This window comes from Fusarium falciforme, chromosome 6, assembly GCF_026873545.1.
Source record: "Fusarium falciforme chromosome 6, complete sequence".
Lineage (NCBI taxonomy): Eukaryota > Fungi > Ascomycota > Sordariomycetes > Hypocreales > Nectriaceae > Fusarium > Fusarium falciforme.
The window spans coordinates 3371342-3392027 of NC_070549.1; the positions used below are offsets into that span (position 1 = coordinate 3371342).

Genomic DNA, 20686 nt, shown 5'->3' on the forward strand with positions numbered 1-20686 from the left:
AACCTAGCATAACTAGTTTATCCCTTAGGAATATATATAATTATTATAATATAAGCCTAATATAACTAGTTTATCTCTTAGGAAATATATAATTATTATAATTTATTATATTACCTTTTTAATTATCTAAAATAAATATAATAAGTATAAGTAAATAATTAATAATTAAAACTTATAAATATTTATTTATAAGAGCTACTTAAATTACTATTATATTTAATTTTATTTAAGGAAATATAAGTAATTATTATTAAAAAGAAAATATAAGCCCTAATAGCCTATACCTCTAGGCTATTAGGCTAAAAGGTCCGCCACGCCTATCTTAGTTAATAAATCATAGTATAATTATGCCCTATAGGGCTAGGCCTTAGCTAGGGGCCTAATAATAATTCTCTAAATAAGAGCTATTAATATATAAGAATTATATAAATTCCTAAGAGATAAATTAATTAAATTAGGCTTATATGTATCAATAAATTAATTATATTAAAATTAAATAAAAGGGGTTATTATATCTAGTAATATACTTAAGGGTATTAAATATAACTATATTATATTAATAGCTAAGATAACTTAAATCTTTTTATCTTACTTATTTATATTAATATTTCTTAGATAATTACTTCTCAAGAATATATTTCTCTAAGTAATATTACTCCTATAAGTATTACTCTTTTTATTATTTATTAAGATAAGTAGGTTAATCTAATTCTACTAGAGGCAACTACCTTCTATATAAGTTCCTTAGAATATAAGTTATAAAGAAATACATGAAAAATAAGTAAATTCTTTAGTAGTTATTAACCTTTTTATAAGATATAGTATAAAAAATTTCATAATAATAAAAATATTATTATAAAAGCCACGGCGGGATATTTTAGGAGCAGAAGCAGATAGACTTGTTATTTCTTTACTGTTACTAACACTATCCGCCTACGAAATGAAGTATCACGACTTCAGCTTCCAGCTTTGCCTCTGTAAACACGTCCAGGGACGGGGGCCGCCGCCTCAGTGTCAATATTAGAGCCTTGTAACTAGTGAAGACGCCACACTGGAGAAGAAAGGCGCCCAAGTATATGATGCACAGTTTCAAACTGGATCTTGATGGAGCTGTGAAGTATTCCCCTCATCCCGACGTAGCCAATGATTGAGCTTTTGCGAACTTGAGCTGCTCCCGATAATCCCAGCAAAGCCAGACAACCACCGTCAAGACCGTGAGAGGTACTGCTGTGGCGATATACAGCCAGGAGTCGCTGAGAAGACCCAGCCTGGATGAGTCGCCGTTGCTAGTAACGACGAAGAAATTCATCCCGAAGAGCGTCTAAAGATTCATCGTCAGCAAGAGCCCCGGTGACCAGCACAGATGAAGACTTGCCGCAAGGAAGGACGGGGGCAAGTAGAGCAGCGTTATGAGGGTGATTGTTCTCATAGACCGCACTGCGCTCTCGGATTCGAACGCGAGGCGCAAAAGCGCATTGCTGTGCTGCTGCGACCGTTCGTTGAGCGTGTTGGCGTTTTGTCCATGCGCTTGAATGACTTCAGCGTCTTTGATTTTTAGAATGTTGAAGACCTGTGGGCACAGAAATTATTGGACAGTTGCTCCACGAAAGACCAACGAGGCTAGAAACGCACCAGCTGAGTACACTCTCGAACTTGCCCCATGAGCGTTTGCAAGGTATCGAGGTTCGATCTGGTCTCATCCTTCCAAGCGGCGACCCACATGGGAAATTCGCCGCAAGCCAAGCCGTCATGTCCGTGGTCCTCTTTCCCCTGCCGTTTTACAGCCTTTGGACGTTTGAGATACTGGCCGAGACCGTTGATCGTGTGGGAATTCTCGGCAAGGTTGTGTTTAGTGATTAGGAGGTGCTCGGCAAGCCATTGGAGCCACTGCATATCCTGGATGCCGATTTCAAATTCATCGTCTTCTCCGGGCTTGGCCTTGATGACTTTGCAGTTGCGGGCTCTATCACTCTAGAACACATCAAGAGGGTCAGTCGCGACATCATTAATTCTCAGCAGCGTTAGGGGAGAGGGCGGAGAATTGGAGACGGATTGTGAGATAACTTACAATCTGCTTGAATTCGCTCGAAAGGTAATCCAAATATGCGGACCAGTTTCTGGCAGCAAAGTGCAGAATGGTCAGGTGAACTGTTGCCGCCCGATCTTCCACCCCGTCTGATAGATATTCGTCGGTCCTCGCACATAGGCTCTCCTTTAGGTCATGGCCTGCATGCACAAGAATCCAGGATGAAAACTGATTGTCAATATTGGCGCGATGGCAAACTGCCATCTGTCGCATCGACCAGGGGATCTTCATGTTACGGGAATGCTTCTCAACATATCGTAAAGTGTAGTGGAGTTCTGATGCGCCGCGAGCAAGGTCAGCCAGAGTGATTAAAAGGTCAAAAATAAAAAATCCGCACAAGACTTCACGTACCATATCCGGTGCAGGGCTTGTGCAGAGAGTCGTCGGATGAGCTAAATGGTTCGGCAGACCAGGTCCTGTAGAAGAAGCCGCCCGAGGGGTTTCCCTCTGATAACCTCGCCCCGAATAGCCGGACGAGGCGGAGGAAGGATAGGAAGATGGAGTAGTGGGATATGATGCGAAGAAGAAGCTCCCGTGTGATGAGGATGCGACTCCACGAGTGTCGCTTGGTGATGAAGCTGGACAGTCTTAGCCCTCAGGGTCTGGATCGGGCGGGGGCGTCTCTTACCAGAAGTGCTCCAAGGACTGGTCACCAGCTATCTGCCATGATTCAGAATTCAGAATTCAGAATTAGAGAGCCAGGACTCGCAGATTATCCCTAGTTACCTTAACGATCTCGTCCCATTCCGACGGGCTGGTGATGGTACGATGGATTTGGTATGGTGAGGGCAAGATATTAGCCTTAGATAGCGCGCCAAAGACCACGGTACCAACCTGGGTTTCTGAAAGCAAGTTGGACAAATTGCACCCGGCTTTCATCCGAAAACAGGTTGTTCACACCCTGGTCGAATTGCTCCCAACAGAGCTGGGATGTTGCTGTGGGAAGGCGAGAGGGTATTGAAGACATCTGAGATGCGGTGCCGAACAGACACTTGGGATAGATAGCGGAATAAAAGGGGAGAAACCATGGTTTTCTTTCTCTACTTGGGTCACACATGAAAAAAAAAACATGTCAGGGTAGAGACGCCTAGGCAATGCAAAAAAGGCAATGAGAGGCAGCCCAGGATGTGCCCAGCAACTTGGACTTCGCCCAGTCGGCTCCACACACCAATCAATTCGGCGGCTCCTGAATGGCAAGGATCTCATCCTGTACCCCGTGAGCGGAGGACATAGCAGCGGGGTTTTCAAGCCATCCTTACCGTGGTCAGGCGACGGGGCACTTTGATGCGGAGCTGGTCGTGAGGCAGAACCTATGGGCACAAAGAGTTTAGGGGAAGTTACACCGTAAAATATAAGAAGGGGGCACAGTACATCGACGCGGACGTCAGAGTTGCCTGGGAACAGCTCAGCCAACTTTTGCTCCACATACGAGCGTGTCAGGTATTTCCCTTCGAGGACTTGAAACACCATTCTACTGACTTGTGCCGCTTGTTTCTTTCTTGTTGAGAGCGGGGAAGCCGATCAGGCTTGAGGCATTTGGGAGTACTTGGATGGCGGGAACGCATAGTGAGAGAAATACCTGATAAAGCGAGCAGCATGGCTCAATGGAAAAGCATTGCTGCCTAATCACAATGGCGTTTATGCCTTATGCAGCATGTGCAGGGCGCCACCGAGGGGGGGCGGAACATGTGATTGCCAAGGCTGTGTGATAAAGCAGCCGACTGGCGCCGCTCCACGTCGCATTGTGATGCCACAGTCTCGCCGGCAGTGCAATTTGATGGCAGCCTAGCATGCCTTCTTGGTATAGACAACTCCATCTCGAGTTGTTGGAGGCGAGAATTCCAACCAGTTCCCACCGACACATCGTTACACAGGACAAGATCCGCCTCATCCTAACCCCTGAGAGAGTCCATGGCTTGCTTATCGATGACCTCCACGTTGAGCCAGTTCTCGCAGACCAGCACACCACCACCATCCTCGATCACGCCGTCACTATATTGGCCATCTTGGTTTGTATCGGCCGCACCAGCTCTCTGCTCGACTGCTTCATCTTCCCCCGTCGTTGGGACAGGAAGCTACCGCTCGGCAGATCCGAACTACCAGCCTTGTTCGCCGACCAGTTTCTAGCCGAGCAACACCACTTCCTCGCGCCAACCCTTGTCAGTGGACTCTTTGCAGAGTGGGGGCCAGAAACAATTCTCCCGTTTGCCCTTGATGAACCCATCGGGGACGCTGAAGGTGGCTTCTCGACGGTACACAGGATCGAGGTGATTCCCCAGTATCAGGAGCTCGTAAAACATGACCATTGGAGTACGCCGGTATGTTTGGCACATGGGGAGCTTCAGGAATCATACATGTTCTTCAGCTAAACAAGACGCAGCCCATCTACTTTGCCCGCAAGGAGCTCAAGGCGGGACGCCGCGGAGGAGGCACTCCCGCCTTTCAGCGGGAAAAACACACGCTGGATATGCTCAACCTCGTTCGCCATCCGCATATCGTACCGTTGCTAGCTTCATATATTCACCACGACAGATTCAACATGATATTCCCCTTGGCGGATGCCGACCTCGCAGCCTTTCTGGATGGTCGATCCGGCGTGCGTATCGTCGACGACGCTCTTTGGCAGGGAGTCTTGGGAATAACCTCGGCCATTGCTACCCTCCACGACTTTCGCTATACTCCCGTGTACGGGCAGACTCTGGAGAACATCGGCTACCACCATGATCTTAAGCCGCGTAATATCCTTGTCAAGGATAGCTCTTTCTTCCTCGCTGACTTTGGACTGGCCCGCCTGAAGGCCACCGGGGAGGACTCTGGCACGGAGAATAAGCACGGCACAGCCACTTATGGGGCACCTGAAACACAAAGGCAGGGCTCCAGGATCATGTTCAGCCGTGCGCTGGACGTCTGGTCTTGGGGCTGCATTATCCTTGAAATCTTGACCTTCATTCTTCTTAGTTCCCGCGGTGTCCACGACTTTCGCAGTCACCGAAGCACAGAATCAGGAACGGGTATCGACTATTACTTCCACAACATGGTGGAGATGAAGCCTGAAGTCGAGCAGTGGGCTGGCATTCTCAGGGATAAGGCCCTGAGCCACGACTATCGTCGAAAAGACCTTCTGATCGATGTCCTAGGTATTGCGAAGGCCATGCTAGCTTCCGATCCGGCATCTCGTCCCCGAGCTTCGGAAACACTCCGAAAGCTTCAGGCCATATTTGCGAGAGAAGGCATTTTACAAGACGCCGCTGAAGCAGTTGCACAGCCCAACATGACTGCGAGGACGCCGGCCGTACTCCCAGAGTCGAGTGTGATGGCTGGAAACATCTTGGAAAACTTGGCCGACATTCTCGACTCCGATCATCCCTTGATGCGAGCAGTCAGGCGCTCAGTCAACAGCGATGAACAAGGATGAGCAGAGCCGCTCCTCAGCGTCGGCTACAGCGGTGTTCATCAAAAATGGCTACACTGCTATATCGACATTCTGCATATGGCATCATTCCCACGACCAATTTTCCTTGCATAAAGAGCTACCCCGTGGCCGGCTACACAGAACAGTAATTCAGAGGTTCCAGTACCTTTGTGTATAGATGGGAGAAATACTCCTCGCCATCCTCAACTTCCTCTCTGAGGCAGCCCATGGTCGCCTGCGCATACTTCTCTCCACTGCTAAACCTCAACAGAGCTTCCACGGAGCCCTGTCCACCACGCACTATCCAATCACGGAATTCATGGGGCGTTGGGACGGGCTTGGCCGGGCTGCTCGACCAATGGTCATCGGTGCCGGAGGGCGACATGACGTTCTGCATCACCTCCACGCGATTCCATATCCCAATCTCGGCGAGCAGCACTCCAAGCGCATAGATGTCGTGTCTCCTCTCAAAGATGTTAATCTTGAGCGCTGTGTGCGACCTTTGCTCGAAGCCCGTCACCTCGGGATGTCGATAGATATCGTAGTCTCCCAGCTTGGTGATGGGCTCGGTTGCATAATTGGGCCCGTACTGGCGGCTGTACTCGAACCCTACGAGGAATAGCTGATCCTGGATGCCGGCAAGCGGCGGGTCCGATGGCGGCTTGGGAAACAACAAGACATTGTGACTATTTAGCGATTTATGAAGCCAGCCAAAGAGGTGAAACATCTTGACGCATGTTGCAACAGTCTGAGCCATCTCGAGCCTCCGTGTAAGCGAGGGTCCGATATTCACGGCATCATCCTCACTCTCAGCAATAAACTCGTTGAGCGTTCTCGGCCGGTATCGCTGATCCCACGCAGGGCCCAGGTTCCAGGGCCACTCGTAAACAAAGCCATACTCCCTCTTCTTCCGATCGGAGAAGTAGCCAACAAGGTCGAGAGCGCAAAACGACGCTGGTTTTGGCCTCTTGGCGAGATTTGCAGCAAGGCTGTCGATTCGGAGAAACAGTTCAATGGCGGCGGCGCCCTCGGCCATCCAGTCCAGGTTTTGGCGCTTCTCCACAAAGACGATGTCGCCCCTGAATCGTCCAACGAAGTGGCTGCGTGACAGGTCTTGGAGGATCTCGGGTTCTTGGTCCAGGGGTATGGACCACCGGAGCTCCTCTGAGCAAAGTTCCAGCGTTCGTAAGAGTCTAGCTGGCAGTTCCGTCTCCTCCTTGCATGAATGGAGCTTATGCTCAGCTCGTAGGTCTATGGAATTGATGGCTTCAGCGCAAGTAGTTGGCCGGTGCCTCAGCATCATGACGGCTGCCAGGTTGTCTCCTGATATTATGCCCTCTGCCCAATGTTGCATAGTTCTGTCAAATGTCGTTTTCTGGGATGAGGATAGGAGGCGGAGAAGGGCCTTGTGAACACCGCGAGAAAGTGTTGACAGTTGATCGAGAGTTTTTGGTGGAAGAATAGAAGTGGGAGAGATGCAGTTCAACGAGGCATCGTGGTTGCATCCGTAGGTTCCGGATATAAGGATGTCGTCGATCCAGCCGCAGAGAATTTGCGATCTGGCCTCAGTCTCCCTTTCAAACACGTGACAGTCAGTGATTATATTGGAAACGAACCAGAAATAAAACCCCAAGATTCATTGCTCTGGCTATCAACTTACCCGGCGGGAGCGCCTGCGCTCGTGCTCAGCATACTGCTTGTCAAGGACCGCTGGAGAAGGCTGAGCTCCTCATACAAGTATGGCTTGAAGCGACTCAATTGGGAGTCGAGATTCCCACTGTCTAAGCCTATGAGCCGAGCCCAGTGGCCCATTTGGACAGCATCTTGTGCCAGGCTCTCGACATTGCCTGAGGCATCTGTTGCGAAAACTTGTACGGCCTGGGCGTAGCCCTCAAGGCATTGACGAAGCAGATTTGTCAAGTCAGAGGAAGACACCATGCCTATTCGCTTGTATTGTGTCCTTCATAGACACGATGGAAGCTTGTCTGCGGAGGATGGCTGTGATGTAGGAATCAGGCTGGAGTCGATTCCCCGCCCCTGGATGTTCGCCTCGTTCTGTCTACCAGCATGCACATCGGCCGGGTCATCGAGTAATCCCGAGTCACGTGCCTCCAAGTGAATCGCCCATTCTGAGACTCTGCGACCCGTCAGCAGCACCTCATTGTGCATCCGATATTCTCCCATATTCATCTCTCAAACCACAAGATCGTTAATTTCACGCTAACCCTACCCTAAAATGCTAAACCTACGACGTCGAAAGGTCTCTGGCCTAGCCGGACCAGGTATCGGGGCTACTGGCGTTCCCACATCGACGCTGCCCAGTTCCATCGCCTTCGCAACAGCCGTCATTGCAGGCAACTACAGGCCACGAATCTCTCTAGAACATCTGGCCAGGGCCGAACGCGAGTGTGTCGGAGAGGGTCACTCCTTTCGCGTTGAATTCACTCAGATCGTGGATTCCGAGACCAACGCGCAGGCACAACCCGTCGTCGTCAAGATTCCGGCAAACTCCATCGACCCAGGGCCTGCTAGTCGCTGGGAAGACGTGCGACTCGAGGTCCTCACGCTTCTTCACCCACCCATTGCAGCCAGTTCCAATATTGTGGACCTGCTGGCGATTGGCTGGGAGACTGGGCTGTCAGAGGAAGTACGCCCGGTTCTGGTGATGCCCTATGCTACCTGCGGCACACTTGACCAGTTCTTGCTGAGTTCAGATGTAACGAACTCGTGGAAACACGGTATTCTGATTGACGTCGCCAGGGGTTTGGAAGTGCTGCATGGCTGCGGAATCGTCCATGGCGATCTGAAGAGTGAGAATGTGCTGCTCTTCTGGAAGGGCGAGAGGCCGGTTGCCAAGTTGAGTGACTTTGGGTGCTCAATTGTCAACCCAGGACGGCACACTCGCTTACTTGGTGCATCACCACCCTGGAACTGTCCGGAGTGGGGTCGTGATATGTCTTCTGAGACTTTGCCGTTGACCGATGTGTATTGCCTCGGGCTTCTAATATGGCGCACCATTCTTCCTGGCTCGGATCCGTTTAGTCGCCTTTCCTCACTCGCCAAGGAAGATGGTGGGCCAAGCAATGCCCAGATTCAGGCCCTCAAAGCATGGCCAGACGATCGATTCGCTGCCGAGGCCAAAGAAAGCCTGTTTCTTGCAGTTGGTGTCACTGAGTTCGAGGCCGCTCTTCTCAACGCAGCGCTTGATAGCAGTCTGCGCTACGAACCAAGTAGAAGAAATTTGGATGATTGCCTAGGCTGCCTCAAGGGGCTGGTAGACTTTGATGAAAGGTACGTTGCCGCTGCAAGATTCACTCTTGATTCCTGTAGCTTACAGTTTCCCTCTATGAAGTGCTGAGGTCGAGCAAGAGAACATGGAGCCCTACATCTGTGACCCAGAGGTAAGTAGCTGTTATACCAGAGGACTTTGGTAGAGCTATTCACTAATAGCGTGCAGCCTTCCGTTGACCCATTGTCCCTGAATGAATTGCCTTGGGCTGTGCAGCAAGACATCTTTCAATTCTATTCTAAGAGCATCTCAACACCACCGGGTACAGGGGATGCTACAGCACACGTCGGCCACATATGGCTATTTGTTTGTTATTTGCAGGGTATCGGCACTGAGGTCGATGAGGCCAACGCCTGCAAGCATGTCTTGGAGGCGGCGAAGCATGGCAATTACATCGCGAAATCCCTCGCTTACCGTGCAGTAGTGGCTTTCCTCGATCCGTTGGAACATCCCAGACCAATACAGTGGCTTCTCCGAAGCGTCGAGATGGGATTTCTCGGTGCTATGGAGGACTTTGCCCACTTTGCCCATTCAACAGGTCATGCCAACCCCGGCGCACTGTTAACCAAAGCTCTCTGTCGTCTTCGCAACTTCACTGCTGGTGTTGGGGCAGACCACTTCCTAGACCCTGTCGGGAATCGGCTGAATCCACTCTCTATCGAGGATGAAGACGAGTTTCACCAGCAGCTTTCAGCGCTCCTGAGAGAGGCTGGGTTCAATGTGAACAAATTCCAGGTCAATTCGCGCGGCGACAGCCTTCTGCATCATGCTTCGGCATGCGGCTTCGTGAGCGCAACGCGCTCTCTCATCAGTCTCTTCAAAGGCCAGCTTGACATCAACGTTGTGAACAAGCACGGTGAGACGGCGTTGCTCTCAGCATCACGAGCTGGACAATCTGAGACAGTCAAGATGCTGCTTGGAAACGGTGCTGATCTTCGTCCGAGCAACCTGGGAGAGTCGCCACTGCACTGGCTCGGAGCCTTCTACATAGGCATTGCCGATATCGCCCGGTTGATGCTACAATCTGTTGAACCAGGACAACGGGTGCTTTACCTACACCAAAAGGCTTCCGCTGTTTCCTACTCAACCTACTGGGGTGCCGAGTTCCCGGCCGGCACTCCACTGCATCGCGCCGTGCACTTCAACCGACCTGGCGTTGCAGGGGCTCTCATGGATCTTGGCGCAGACCCCAATGAGATGGATATCAGAAAACCGCAACTCTCAGCCTTACAACTTGCTTGTGGCCGCCACCACGCAAGTGTTGTCGAAGAAATGCTAACAAAGATGAACGTGACCGACGTGAATGAAGTCGCTGGCCCGCCGTTGTTGCACATAGCCCTCTCCAGATACAACAGACTACAGGGTCTGGTGGAGAACGGAGTTCACGCAAGGGATGCACAAGCAATGAGGGATACCGTTGCAATATTAACGGCACGTCATGCGAACCCTGGCTTAGTGGCGACGGCGGAGAGTACAACAGCAGGCATCGAGGCCACCGCTTTGTACAGAGCCGTGCAGTCGGGCTCGATAGAGACCGTCAGAGAAGCATTGTCGAGCACCTTGCTCCAACCTACCTCCCTCCTGGATACCCCTTGCGGAAACGAGTCCTTGAGACCTTTGGATCTCGCTGTACAGAATGGCTCCCTGGACATTGTCGAAGCTCTTCTCATTGCAGGAGCACAGCCCAAGCAATCTCCCAACCACCATCAGGCGCCGTCGTGCGTGTCTGTTTTGCATGCCTGTTCTCTCATTCACAACTCTGTTCCGCCAGCTCATCAGATGGGCATTTTCAATGCGCTGACTCCGCACTTTACGGATGGCGTTGATGTTGGGTGCGGAGGCAACCAAGTCGCCGCGGGTGGTGACGGCCAGGTCTTTGAGTCTCCATTCTGTGTAGCCGTCCGCTACCAACAATTCGGCCTTGCCCGCGCTCTACTTGGTCTTGGTGCTAATGTTGACTTTGAGTTCGACACTCTGATAGACGACAGGAGCAGTCAAGATTCGGGCCAAGCAATATCTGCACGAATCACGATCCTTGGTGCCATCCTGGCATATCTCACCCCAGCTGTTGTGTCCTCCACCCGCTTCCTCTTGGGGTATGACGACTCGGGAAAGAAGAAGAACGGCTGGCCTTACAAGAAGCCAAGGCCAGTGATCTGCAATGCATCCAACTGGACGGTGTGGCACGCTGTGGCAGCGAGGAGGACGAAAACCATGACGTATGCTGCTGACCTGATGCGAGAAACGGTCAGCTACCTGAAGGAATCATACGGAGACCTAGGACCAAGTTTTGTCAACATGCGCAGCAAGGAAACGGGCCCCGGAGACGTAGAAGGGATGACGGCGCTCCACGTGGCCGCAGAGAACGCCAACATCGAAGTCGTTGCAGCCCTGCTACAAATGGGCGCCGATAAAGACATTGTAGACTCACAGGGGGCAAAGCCCATCGACTACGCCAGGGACATGGCGAGCAAGCATATAGAGATAGATGCCAGATATGATGGAATGGAGAAATTCGCAAGGAGGGAGATGGAGCGGCGAAAGCAGGTTTATGTTATGCTTGGCGGAGACGTGGGAATCTTTGAGTACCCATAGGTTGGTTTATAGCCCGTGTGTGTCATATGGGAATATAGCAATAAGGGATGGCAGGTGAGTTCTAAAAACAAAATTTAGTCAGAATAGAGCAAGAATAATGTAAATAATTAAGAATAATGCAATAAAATAAGACTAGTCCTATATTTTTCCCAATCTTAGAGATTAAGTAATAGTAGTTTTGTGACGATTATATGTTTCCCAAGGGATAAACCGGTCGTACTTGGTTTATGTGAGCAGGCGTGTAGGGCGAAGTCTGAGCAAAAGGGGTTATAAGCCACGTCTAGTAATGTGCTCAAAGGTATTAAGTATAACTAAGTTGTAAGTTAATAGCTGAGGTAGCTACTATATAAGAAAGTGTAGATGAGGGTGTTTTATATACTTAAGTGGTCCTGTCTGGATCATCGGGGATCATAGTTACAAGGTCATGATTCAGGTGTGAGCTTCTAGGGATCATGGCCGGCTCATACTGGTCTTGGCATGATCCGTCGTGATCTTAAGATAATCGGTGGGAAACTATAGGCAGGTCCCTAATAATTACAATTATATGTCAAAAGTCTATGTCTACCTGACGCGACCGCGTTTTCTCTATAACGCAGTCGCGACTACCCTAACTACTTTAACCCTTTATAACTTTTTACTATAATATTAAAAAAATATTCTTTTAGTAAGATTATATCTAGAAATCACTAGAAAAACTATAAATTTTCTCTTAAAGCTAAAGTAGCTATATTAGTAATACTAAAAGCTAGTTTAAGCTAATATATTATTGCATATTAGTTTAAAATTAGTTATAGCGCTATCGCTAAAGTTCTTAAATACTTCTATAAGATTAACAGCATTAAAAATAAGCTTTAATTAAGGCATCTTTTAGTCTTTAATAAGGCCTAAAAGCGCTATATTTTATATATTATTTGCCTAGATTATTTTATCTCTTAGGATACTCTTATCTCTAAGTTTAATAATAAAATAAGCTAATTAATAATCTAATATATTATAAAGTATTATTATAAGTATAAATAAAAAGTAATAAAGAAATTAAAACTTAATATTAATAAAATAAGAAAATAGCTTTAATTTATATATTTTTAATTATTATAAATTAATAAACTTAAAGAGGTATAGCTATTTAAAGTTAATAATAATATTAAATTAATTACTTTTTAAATAATTAATTTTAATAAATTTTCTATTAATAATAAATTAAGTAACCTTAATATTTATTTCTTTTAAAAAGCTTATAAAAAATATAATTAAGAGCTTATTAATAAAGGAGATTATATTAAATTATTAATTTTAATAATATTTAAAGAAAAATTTAAAAAATAACAAAATTATTAATTATCTTTATAAAGTATAACTTTTTAGCTCTTAGGAATAAATATTCCTCTTAGAGTTATAAAATTATACTGTATAATAATTTTCTTTATATATATAATAATACTTTAAGGTTTTAATAAGATAATATTAATATTTATTAATTAAAAGAGATTACTATATAGCTTAAGTGCTATATTATTATCCTTTTAAATTAGCTAATTTACTTACCTAATATAAGCCTAATTAAGAACCTTTAGAATATTTTAATAAGGCGATTATATAAAATATTCCCTTATCTAAGAAATCTAAAGGATAATTATACTAATAAGGTTAAATTCTAATAATATATTAAGATTATATAAAACTCTATCCCCTAGAGTTTAATTTAGGAGCTTTTAGAGTTAACTAAGCGATAATTATAGGCCGTGATTTAAGCACAGGGTTAATATATTAAATATTAAATAGGAGAATTAGGGTATTATTTTAATATATTATTTATTTAAATAAGACTTTATTTTAGCTAGGAATATATAAGTAAAGTTATATAATTAAAATATATATATTACGTAATAGGTGGGGTAGATATAGACTTTTAATAGGTTACTATATAGCTTGCGTTGACTAGTAGCTAATAATTAATTTTATAAAAGAAACTTTTTAGCGCTTATAGAATCTAGGTCTACTAATAACTAAAATAAGCACTAGTTAATAGTTAGTAGAATAATCCTAATAATTATAACTTATATTAGCTAGTAGCTAATAATTAATTATATATAAAAATCTTTTTAATACTTATATACTATAAGTCTATTAATATTTAAAATAAGTACTAGCTAATAATAAGCTAAGTAGATATTATAATAGTTATAAGAAGTTAAAAATTTATATAAATATAAAATAAATATTAATACTACTTATAATATAATAATTATATATATTCCCAAGGGATAAACTAGTTATATTAGGTTTATATTAATAGAGAGATTAATTATACTATATTTAAATAAAGGGGGGGTTATTACGTCTAGTAATATACTTAAAGGTATTAAGTATAACTAAGTTATATTAATAGCTAAGGTAGCTATTATATAAGAAAGTATAATAAGTATATCTTATATACTTATAATAGTCTTTTTAGACTAATTGTTTTGAAGTTTAGTTTAGGGTAGGACTAATGTTTTTTTTCTTTAGTCTTAGGACTGATAGGAACGAAGTTTAGTCCCTTTAGTCCCTTGCTTAGTTAGGCTATTCTGCTAGGCTTCCCCGCCTGACCTATGTCATAGCCGTGATATATAAGGCAAGGGTTAAGGCATTATAAAAGTCTTAGTAAAAATTTAAGTATTAATTGATAAATATATTTAAAACCCTTAAAAATTTTACTACTATAAATAAGTAAATAAAAACTAAATAAAATAATAAGTAAAAGTATTATTAACTTATTTATATATAAAAATAATAGCCTTGCCTTTATTTATATCTTTTTTATTACTTTTTCTTATTTTATAATTAATTTAATTAAGATTAAACCTAGCTAAATCTTACTTATAAAATATTATAATTATTATATAATCTAGCTATAAGGGTACCTATATAATAAGTCTAGCTCTTTAATAATTAGATCTAATAGCTATTAGATAAGATTAGTAACTTAGACTTTAGATTATTTATATATACCTCTTTTATATTATAACTTATATTTCTCTTAATAAGATAGCTACTAGAGTTAATTATTTACTCTTTGCTTTTAGTAATACTTTAACCCCTTGCTAGAGCTAAGAGATTTATAATAATTAATAATAATTAATACTTTTTTTAACTTAACTTATACTTTATTTAATAAACTTAAAGTTAAAAATAAATAAAAGACTAAAAAAAGCCTTAATTGTTTCTTTTAATAATATTTATTATATATATATCCCTAGTATTAGGTTATATAAAATTAATTAGCCTTATAATAACCTTAAGCTTATTAAAGTAAGACTTATTTAAGTAATTATTATATAAAATAATTGCGAGATTATTAATAAAAGTAAAGCTTATAAAGGTAGATTTTAATTACTTATAATAAATTTAGACTTTTATATTATAAAACCTAACTTTTTAATATAAAAAATATATTTTTATTAAATTAGTAATACTTAAGGACTTTATAAAGGCTTCTTAGTAAAAGACTTATAAATCTAATACCTTTTATAGAGAAATAGCCTTAATTATAAAATTATTATTATATTATTAAAATATAATAAACCCCTATCTTATTAAAGAAATTTAAGGAATTATTAAAAAGATTATTAAGAGGGCTAGATAAAAAGAAATATTATTATTAGATAATAAACTCTTAATTTATAACTTATTAATAGATATAACCCTTAAGTTAATAAATATAATAATTTAATTATTAAAGGTAACCTCTTTTTAATAATTAGAAAAACCTAGGGAATTAATATTATTAATATTAGTTTGTTAGAGGAAACAGAACACACTAACCACACAGGCAAAATCTTCTGATGCGTCTTTCTTTCAGTGACTTTTCGAAGAAGGATTTCACACACTTTTCCGTGATCTTAATATCATAGAAAATAGTAAGGGCAACTAATCAATTAATAGTAATAATAATCACGTCAGAAAAGAAAGCCCAAAGCTCCCGCTTCTTAACCTGACTCACGAAGAAGATAATGGTGGTCCAAGGTCCAAGGCCTCTGACTCCTTTTCTACGTACAAGAAATTGCCCAATGGCCCAAAACGGCTTAGCACCTATTTCCCCCAACTCATTAGCACTAGGGAAATAAAAGACCCTAAAATAACTAATACTATTAAACCCTATATAAAGCTTTAGTCTTAATACTCTTAATACTAAATACTTTATTACTAAGGGTATTATTACTTATTAGCTTTTATTTAACTTAATACTAAAAAAATAAAACTATTTTATAATTTATTAATTATATAAGTAACTAGAGATATAATAGCACTAAGATTTAGCTATAAACTTATTAAATTTAGCTACTAATAATTATATATCTTAATTTTAGCTAAGGGTAATTAATTAAATAAATATAAGGTTATAAGGGTTTTATAATATAATAAGGTAAATATTAATTTTAAATAAAATAAAATAAGAAATAAAAAATTATATATTAATACTTCTTAATTACTTAATAGATATTAGAACTTATTAAAAAGAGGTATAAATTTAAGCTTAAGGACTAAGAACCTATTAGGTTATAGGCGAATATAGGCCTAGAACTATTAAAACTAATACCTCCCTAATTAATATAAGGCCTATAGCCCTAGTTATAGCTATTAAATTTACTTAAAAGAGAATAACTTTTAATATTTTTATTATAAATATTATTATAATTTTATATAAGAGGGTAATATAAAAAGTAAAATAAATTATATTTAATAATATTATATTTAGCTTTCTTAATAATATATCTTACTAAGTAATAATAATACCTTTTATATATTATAATAGCTATAATACCCTCTTATTAAATATTACTATAAAAGAGTTATTTTTTATTATAGCTAAATTTAATAGGATAATATTAAATAATAAAATTACCTTAAGAATAATTTATTTTATTTATAATTAGATTAAATTTATTAGAAAGTATATTACTAAGGTAATAAACTTAGGTAAATAAAAGGAATAATAATAATAGCTTTAAGCTAATAGATATTAGCCTATTTTAATTAGATATACTCTAAAAAGGTAAATCTAGAGACCCCTTAGTAGAAATCTTTTATAATAAGACTATTTTTATTTATATTAATACCTATTTATAGGTTAACTTAGTCTAGTCTTATAAAAAAAGAAATATTATTTAATAAGTTATATTTATTAAGAAAAATATTTAAAGACTCCTTAGAAATAATATATTAATATTATAGCAAAGATTACTTAATAATGAGAAAAAATAAGGCTATATTTTAATTATTAGTATTTTCCTTAATATAATATAAACTAAATTTAAAATAAAGCTCTAAGATATATTAAAATAATTAGATTAGGCTTATTTTAATTTTAATACTATTAAAAGTAATAAGTTGTCTTAAGACTTTTTTATAAAAATATTTAATATATTTAAAATAATAAGAAAAGTAATTAATCTTAAATTAATTATTTATTTTTATATTAAGTTATATCTTAAATTATATTAATTCTATAAGGCACTAATAATAACTAATAAATAATTAAAATATAATAATATAATAAATAAAAAAAAGATTTTATATATAAATTTAAAGGTATTATATTAAAGAGTAATTTAACCTTATAGTATACCTAAAGATAAATTAAGGTAACTTAGTAAGAGAAATATAATTTTATATATAATTAAGCTATTATGCCTAATACCTTTTAATGCAAGAGTTAATATTAAATATACTCTATAGATACTTCTATGCTTAATACTTTGCCTTAATAAATCTTATCTTACTAAGAATATATTACTAGTTAATAATAATAAAAGCGGCTTACTCTTCGCTCTAATAATAACTAATTACTATTACTAGTAATAATATAGCATAAAATAGCGACTCTTATATAAATCACTAGGTATATTCTCCTATTAAATAACCTAAGCCTAGAAGTAAATTAATATAGGATTATATTAGCTTGCCCCCTTAATATATTAACTTTATTAGGGTAGAAACTTAAAGCTACCCTAGATTACCTAAAGTAGACTAGCCTTATAAGACTACTAGAGCTAAAAAAGCTCTTTGCGGCCTTATAGCTATTATTAGACCTCTAAAGAGTTAATTTAATCTTCTTTAGTTATTACTTACTTAGGCTTTAAGTTATTCTCGCACCTAATAAGTAAGACTTTATTAATTATTGGAAGTAACTTCTAGATAATCTTACTAGGTATATTAAAAATAGTTACCCTTTATATAATAAAGAGTTAATATTTCTTATTACCTTATAGTAATAAGAAATATAATTATAAGAGCTTTTTTATTCTATAGAGTAAGTTTAGATAGAAAGTTAATAAGTAAGAAGCTTAACTTATAAGTTTTTTAATAAATAAAATAGGGTTTTATGTTTTTAATGCCTAGATAAAAGTGTAATAAAAAGTTTATTAACCTAATTCTAAGCAAAGTTTTAAGATATAATAATAATAAATATAATATATAAATATAATAAGTAACCTAATTAAATTACTAGGATTAAAGATATTATATATTAATAAAAGTAAAATTAAGAGAAGAAAGTTAAAGTAATAAAAGATATACTTATATTATTAAGAGAAAAAGAAAAAAAATTAAATTAAAAAGGCTTAGCGCTATAGGGTATTAATTATTTATAAATTAAAGCTATAAAATTATAATTATTTATTATATAGCTAGAGGCTATATAAAATTAATAATACTTATAATAACTAATTTTCCTCTTTATAATTAAATAATATAACTTAGTAACTAAGAGTATAAAATTAATAAGAAAATAAAAGATAAAGGGATAACTAAGGATTTCTAAGGGAATATAATAAAGAATTTATTAAAATAAAATAAAATAATAAAAATAAACTTTATTATAAGAGAGGTAAAAATAAGAATAAAGAGAAATTAATAAAAAGAAATACCTTATAAATTATTAATAGCCCTAAAACATTAGCTAAAATAAGTAATATTAAAACTATAAGGTATAGAACTAAAATAGGCCTAAGAGGGTATATTATATAAAAAAAGATATTCTAAGTAAAAAAGAATTTAAAAAAAGTAATAAAAGTATAATATATTATACTAAGATTATTAATTATAAAAAGAAATCTTATATTATAATAAATATAAAATACATAAGTTATATTAATTTTATAATTAATAATAATTAAAATATTAATATAATAAGTAAACTTAATATTAGTTATTAATTTAACTAAAAAATATTAATTTACTTTTAGATTTTTTTTATTTTTAAAAAAATTAAAAATACTATAATTTATTAAATATATAATAATATAAAAATATTAATAATTATAATTAATAAAAAATAGCTTATAAAGTAAAAGAAAAAAATAATTTAAAAAGATTAAAAGTAAAAAACATTTAATAAGATAAATAAGGTTATATATATTATAAAATTAATAATTTTTAATTTTTATTTCCCTAAGATTATATAAGAAATAAGGACTAAAGCTTATTATATAATTATAATTAATATAATTAATTAACTTAATTCTTATATATTACTAAGAATAAGGTTTCTATATAAATATAAAGTATTAGGGAAATCCCTAGGAACTATATAACTAGGAAGTCTCTAGGAAATCCCTAGGAATTCCCCGGAATTTAGACTTACTTTCCTAGAGACTTCCTAAAGAAATCCCTAGGAATTCCCTAGGAATTCCCTAAAAGATCCTTAGGGGAAACCTAAGAGAATTCCTAGGGAAATCTCCTATAAAAACCCCTAAGTAAACTAAATAATTTATTATTAAATTCTTACCTTATTATTATCTCTTTTAGAAATTTATATTTTCTCTAAAGACTTATAATTTTTAAGAGGCCTAATAAGAGATAAATAAATATTATTAATATTATTCCCTTATAAATAGTAATAATTAATAATACTATTACTTATTATTAAATCCTTATTTTCTTTTATTTATACTTAAAGAGGAATTACTTAAAAGGTACCTCTACTTAGTATATAAAATTAATAAATACCTATAGAGCTTTTTAAATCTTATTATTAAAGAGCTTAAAGAATATAAGAACTTATAGGTAATAGATTTTATTTATTTTAAGAACTAACTTTCTTAAGGTATTTTTTTATTTATAATTAAATAATAATACCTTAGGGCTATAAAATAAATAATTTTATTTACCTCTTAGGAAAAATAGCCTATAGCTATAGCTAAGAATATTAAATAATAATAAATATATTATTAATATATATATATTTAAAAGGATTTATAAAAGTAAATAAATAAAGATATAACCTCTTAGCTAGAGTAATTACTTATATTTCCTAGGTATTTCTTATTATTAAGACTAATCTCTTTAAAAATAAGATTTTATTATAAGTCTTAAGAAACTAATAGTTCCCTCGCTAATTAATTTATATAATTCTCTTTAAATTAAAATTAATTAGCTTTAATTTAATTTAATTAATTTATTAAATTTTATTTACTTTTATAGGTACTTAGACTTAAAACTTAGTTTAAATAAATTAATAAGTATAAGAATTTATTAATATCTCTATTACCCTTAGAAGGTATTTCCTAGATTACCTCTTAGCGCTAATTTTAGAACTAATTATTATAGATTAAATTAAAAGAGTTAGATTCCCTAGGCTTACTTATAATAGCTACCTAAGTTATAACCTTTAAAATAGCGGGAAGTCTAAAAATAAAACCTTTTAGTAATTATAATAAGATAATAATTATTTAGTTATAAAGGTAAAATATAGATCCCTAATAAGCCTTAGCTATTAATAAAGGTAATTAAGATAATATAAAAATATAACTATTATTATAACTAGGGAGTATATTAATAAATAATAATAATAATTAGCTACTTATTAATTTTATTCCCTTAGATTAAATCTATTAAAGCCTAAGCTTAAATAATAATAATAATAATAATAGCTAGCTATAGCCCTTACTAATAATATATACTTTTAACCTAGATTAAATAAAATAACTAATAAGTATTATATAAAGATCTTATTAATCCTAAGTTTATTTTTATATTAAGGATATAAGAAAATTTTAATTAGCTAATAATTATAATTAGATTTATAATAAGATAATTATTTAAGGTATTTATATAATTTTTTAAAGTATAATATAATTTATTAATACCCTTAATTAATATTATACTTAAAGCTAAGAGTATATTAAGGCCCTTATACTTAATATTTTATTTTTACTCCTTAGGATAATATTAGAATAATATATTAATAATATTAATATAAATAAAAGATATATATTATAGGATATATAGAGCTTTTAGAGATAAAAAGACTTTTTCTATAAAT

General features: G+C 37.1%; 3 protein-coding genes and 1 pseudogene across 4 annotated transcripts, besides 1 other annotated feature; 2 read left to right on the forward strand and 2 right to left on the reverse strand.

Moving 5' to 3' along the window:
- Positions 1-1126: 1126 nt before the first annotated feature.
- On the reverse strand, positions 1127-2965 carry NCS54_00861800 (Hypothetical protein; the record flags this gene model as incomplete). Its single annotated transcript, XM_053153997.1, has 7 exons — positions 1127-1321; positions 1376-1570; positions 1633-1971; positions 2069-2361; positions 2438-2664; positions 2715-2746; positions 2813-2965. The coding sequence occupies 7 exons, from the start codon at positions 2963-2965 to the stop codon at positions 1127-1129; spliced, it is 1434 nt and encodes a 477-aa protein (XP_053009972.1).
- Positions 2966-3894: 929 nt separating this feature from the next.
- NCS54_00861900 lies at positions 3895-5501 on the forward strand (annotated as a pseudogene). Its single transcript has 2 exons — positions 3895-4404; positions 4467-5501.
- Positions 3895-5501: a sequence feature.
- A 130-nt stretch (positions 5502-5631) lies between these two features.
- NCS54_00862000 (Hypothetical protein) lies at positions 5632-7436 on the reverse strand (the record flags this gene model as incomplete). Its single annotated transcript, XM_053153998.1, has 2 exons — positions 5632-7072; positions 7159-7436. The coding sequence occupies 2 exons, from the start codon at positions 7434-7436 to the stop codon at positions 5632-5634; spliced, it is 1719 nt and encodes a 572-aa protein (XP_053009973.1).
- Positions 7437-7734: 298 nt separating this feature from the next.
- Positions 7735-11382, forward strand: NCS54_00862100 (Hypothetical protein; the record flags this gene model as incomplete). Its single annotated transcript, XM_053153999.1, has 3 exons — positions 7735-8789; positions 8851-8899; positions 8956-11382. 3 exons carry the CDS (start codon positions 7735-7737, stop codon positions 11380-11382), a joined length of 3531 nt encoding a protein of 1176 aa, XP_053009974.1.
- Positions 11383-20686: the final 9304 nt, after the last annotated feature.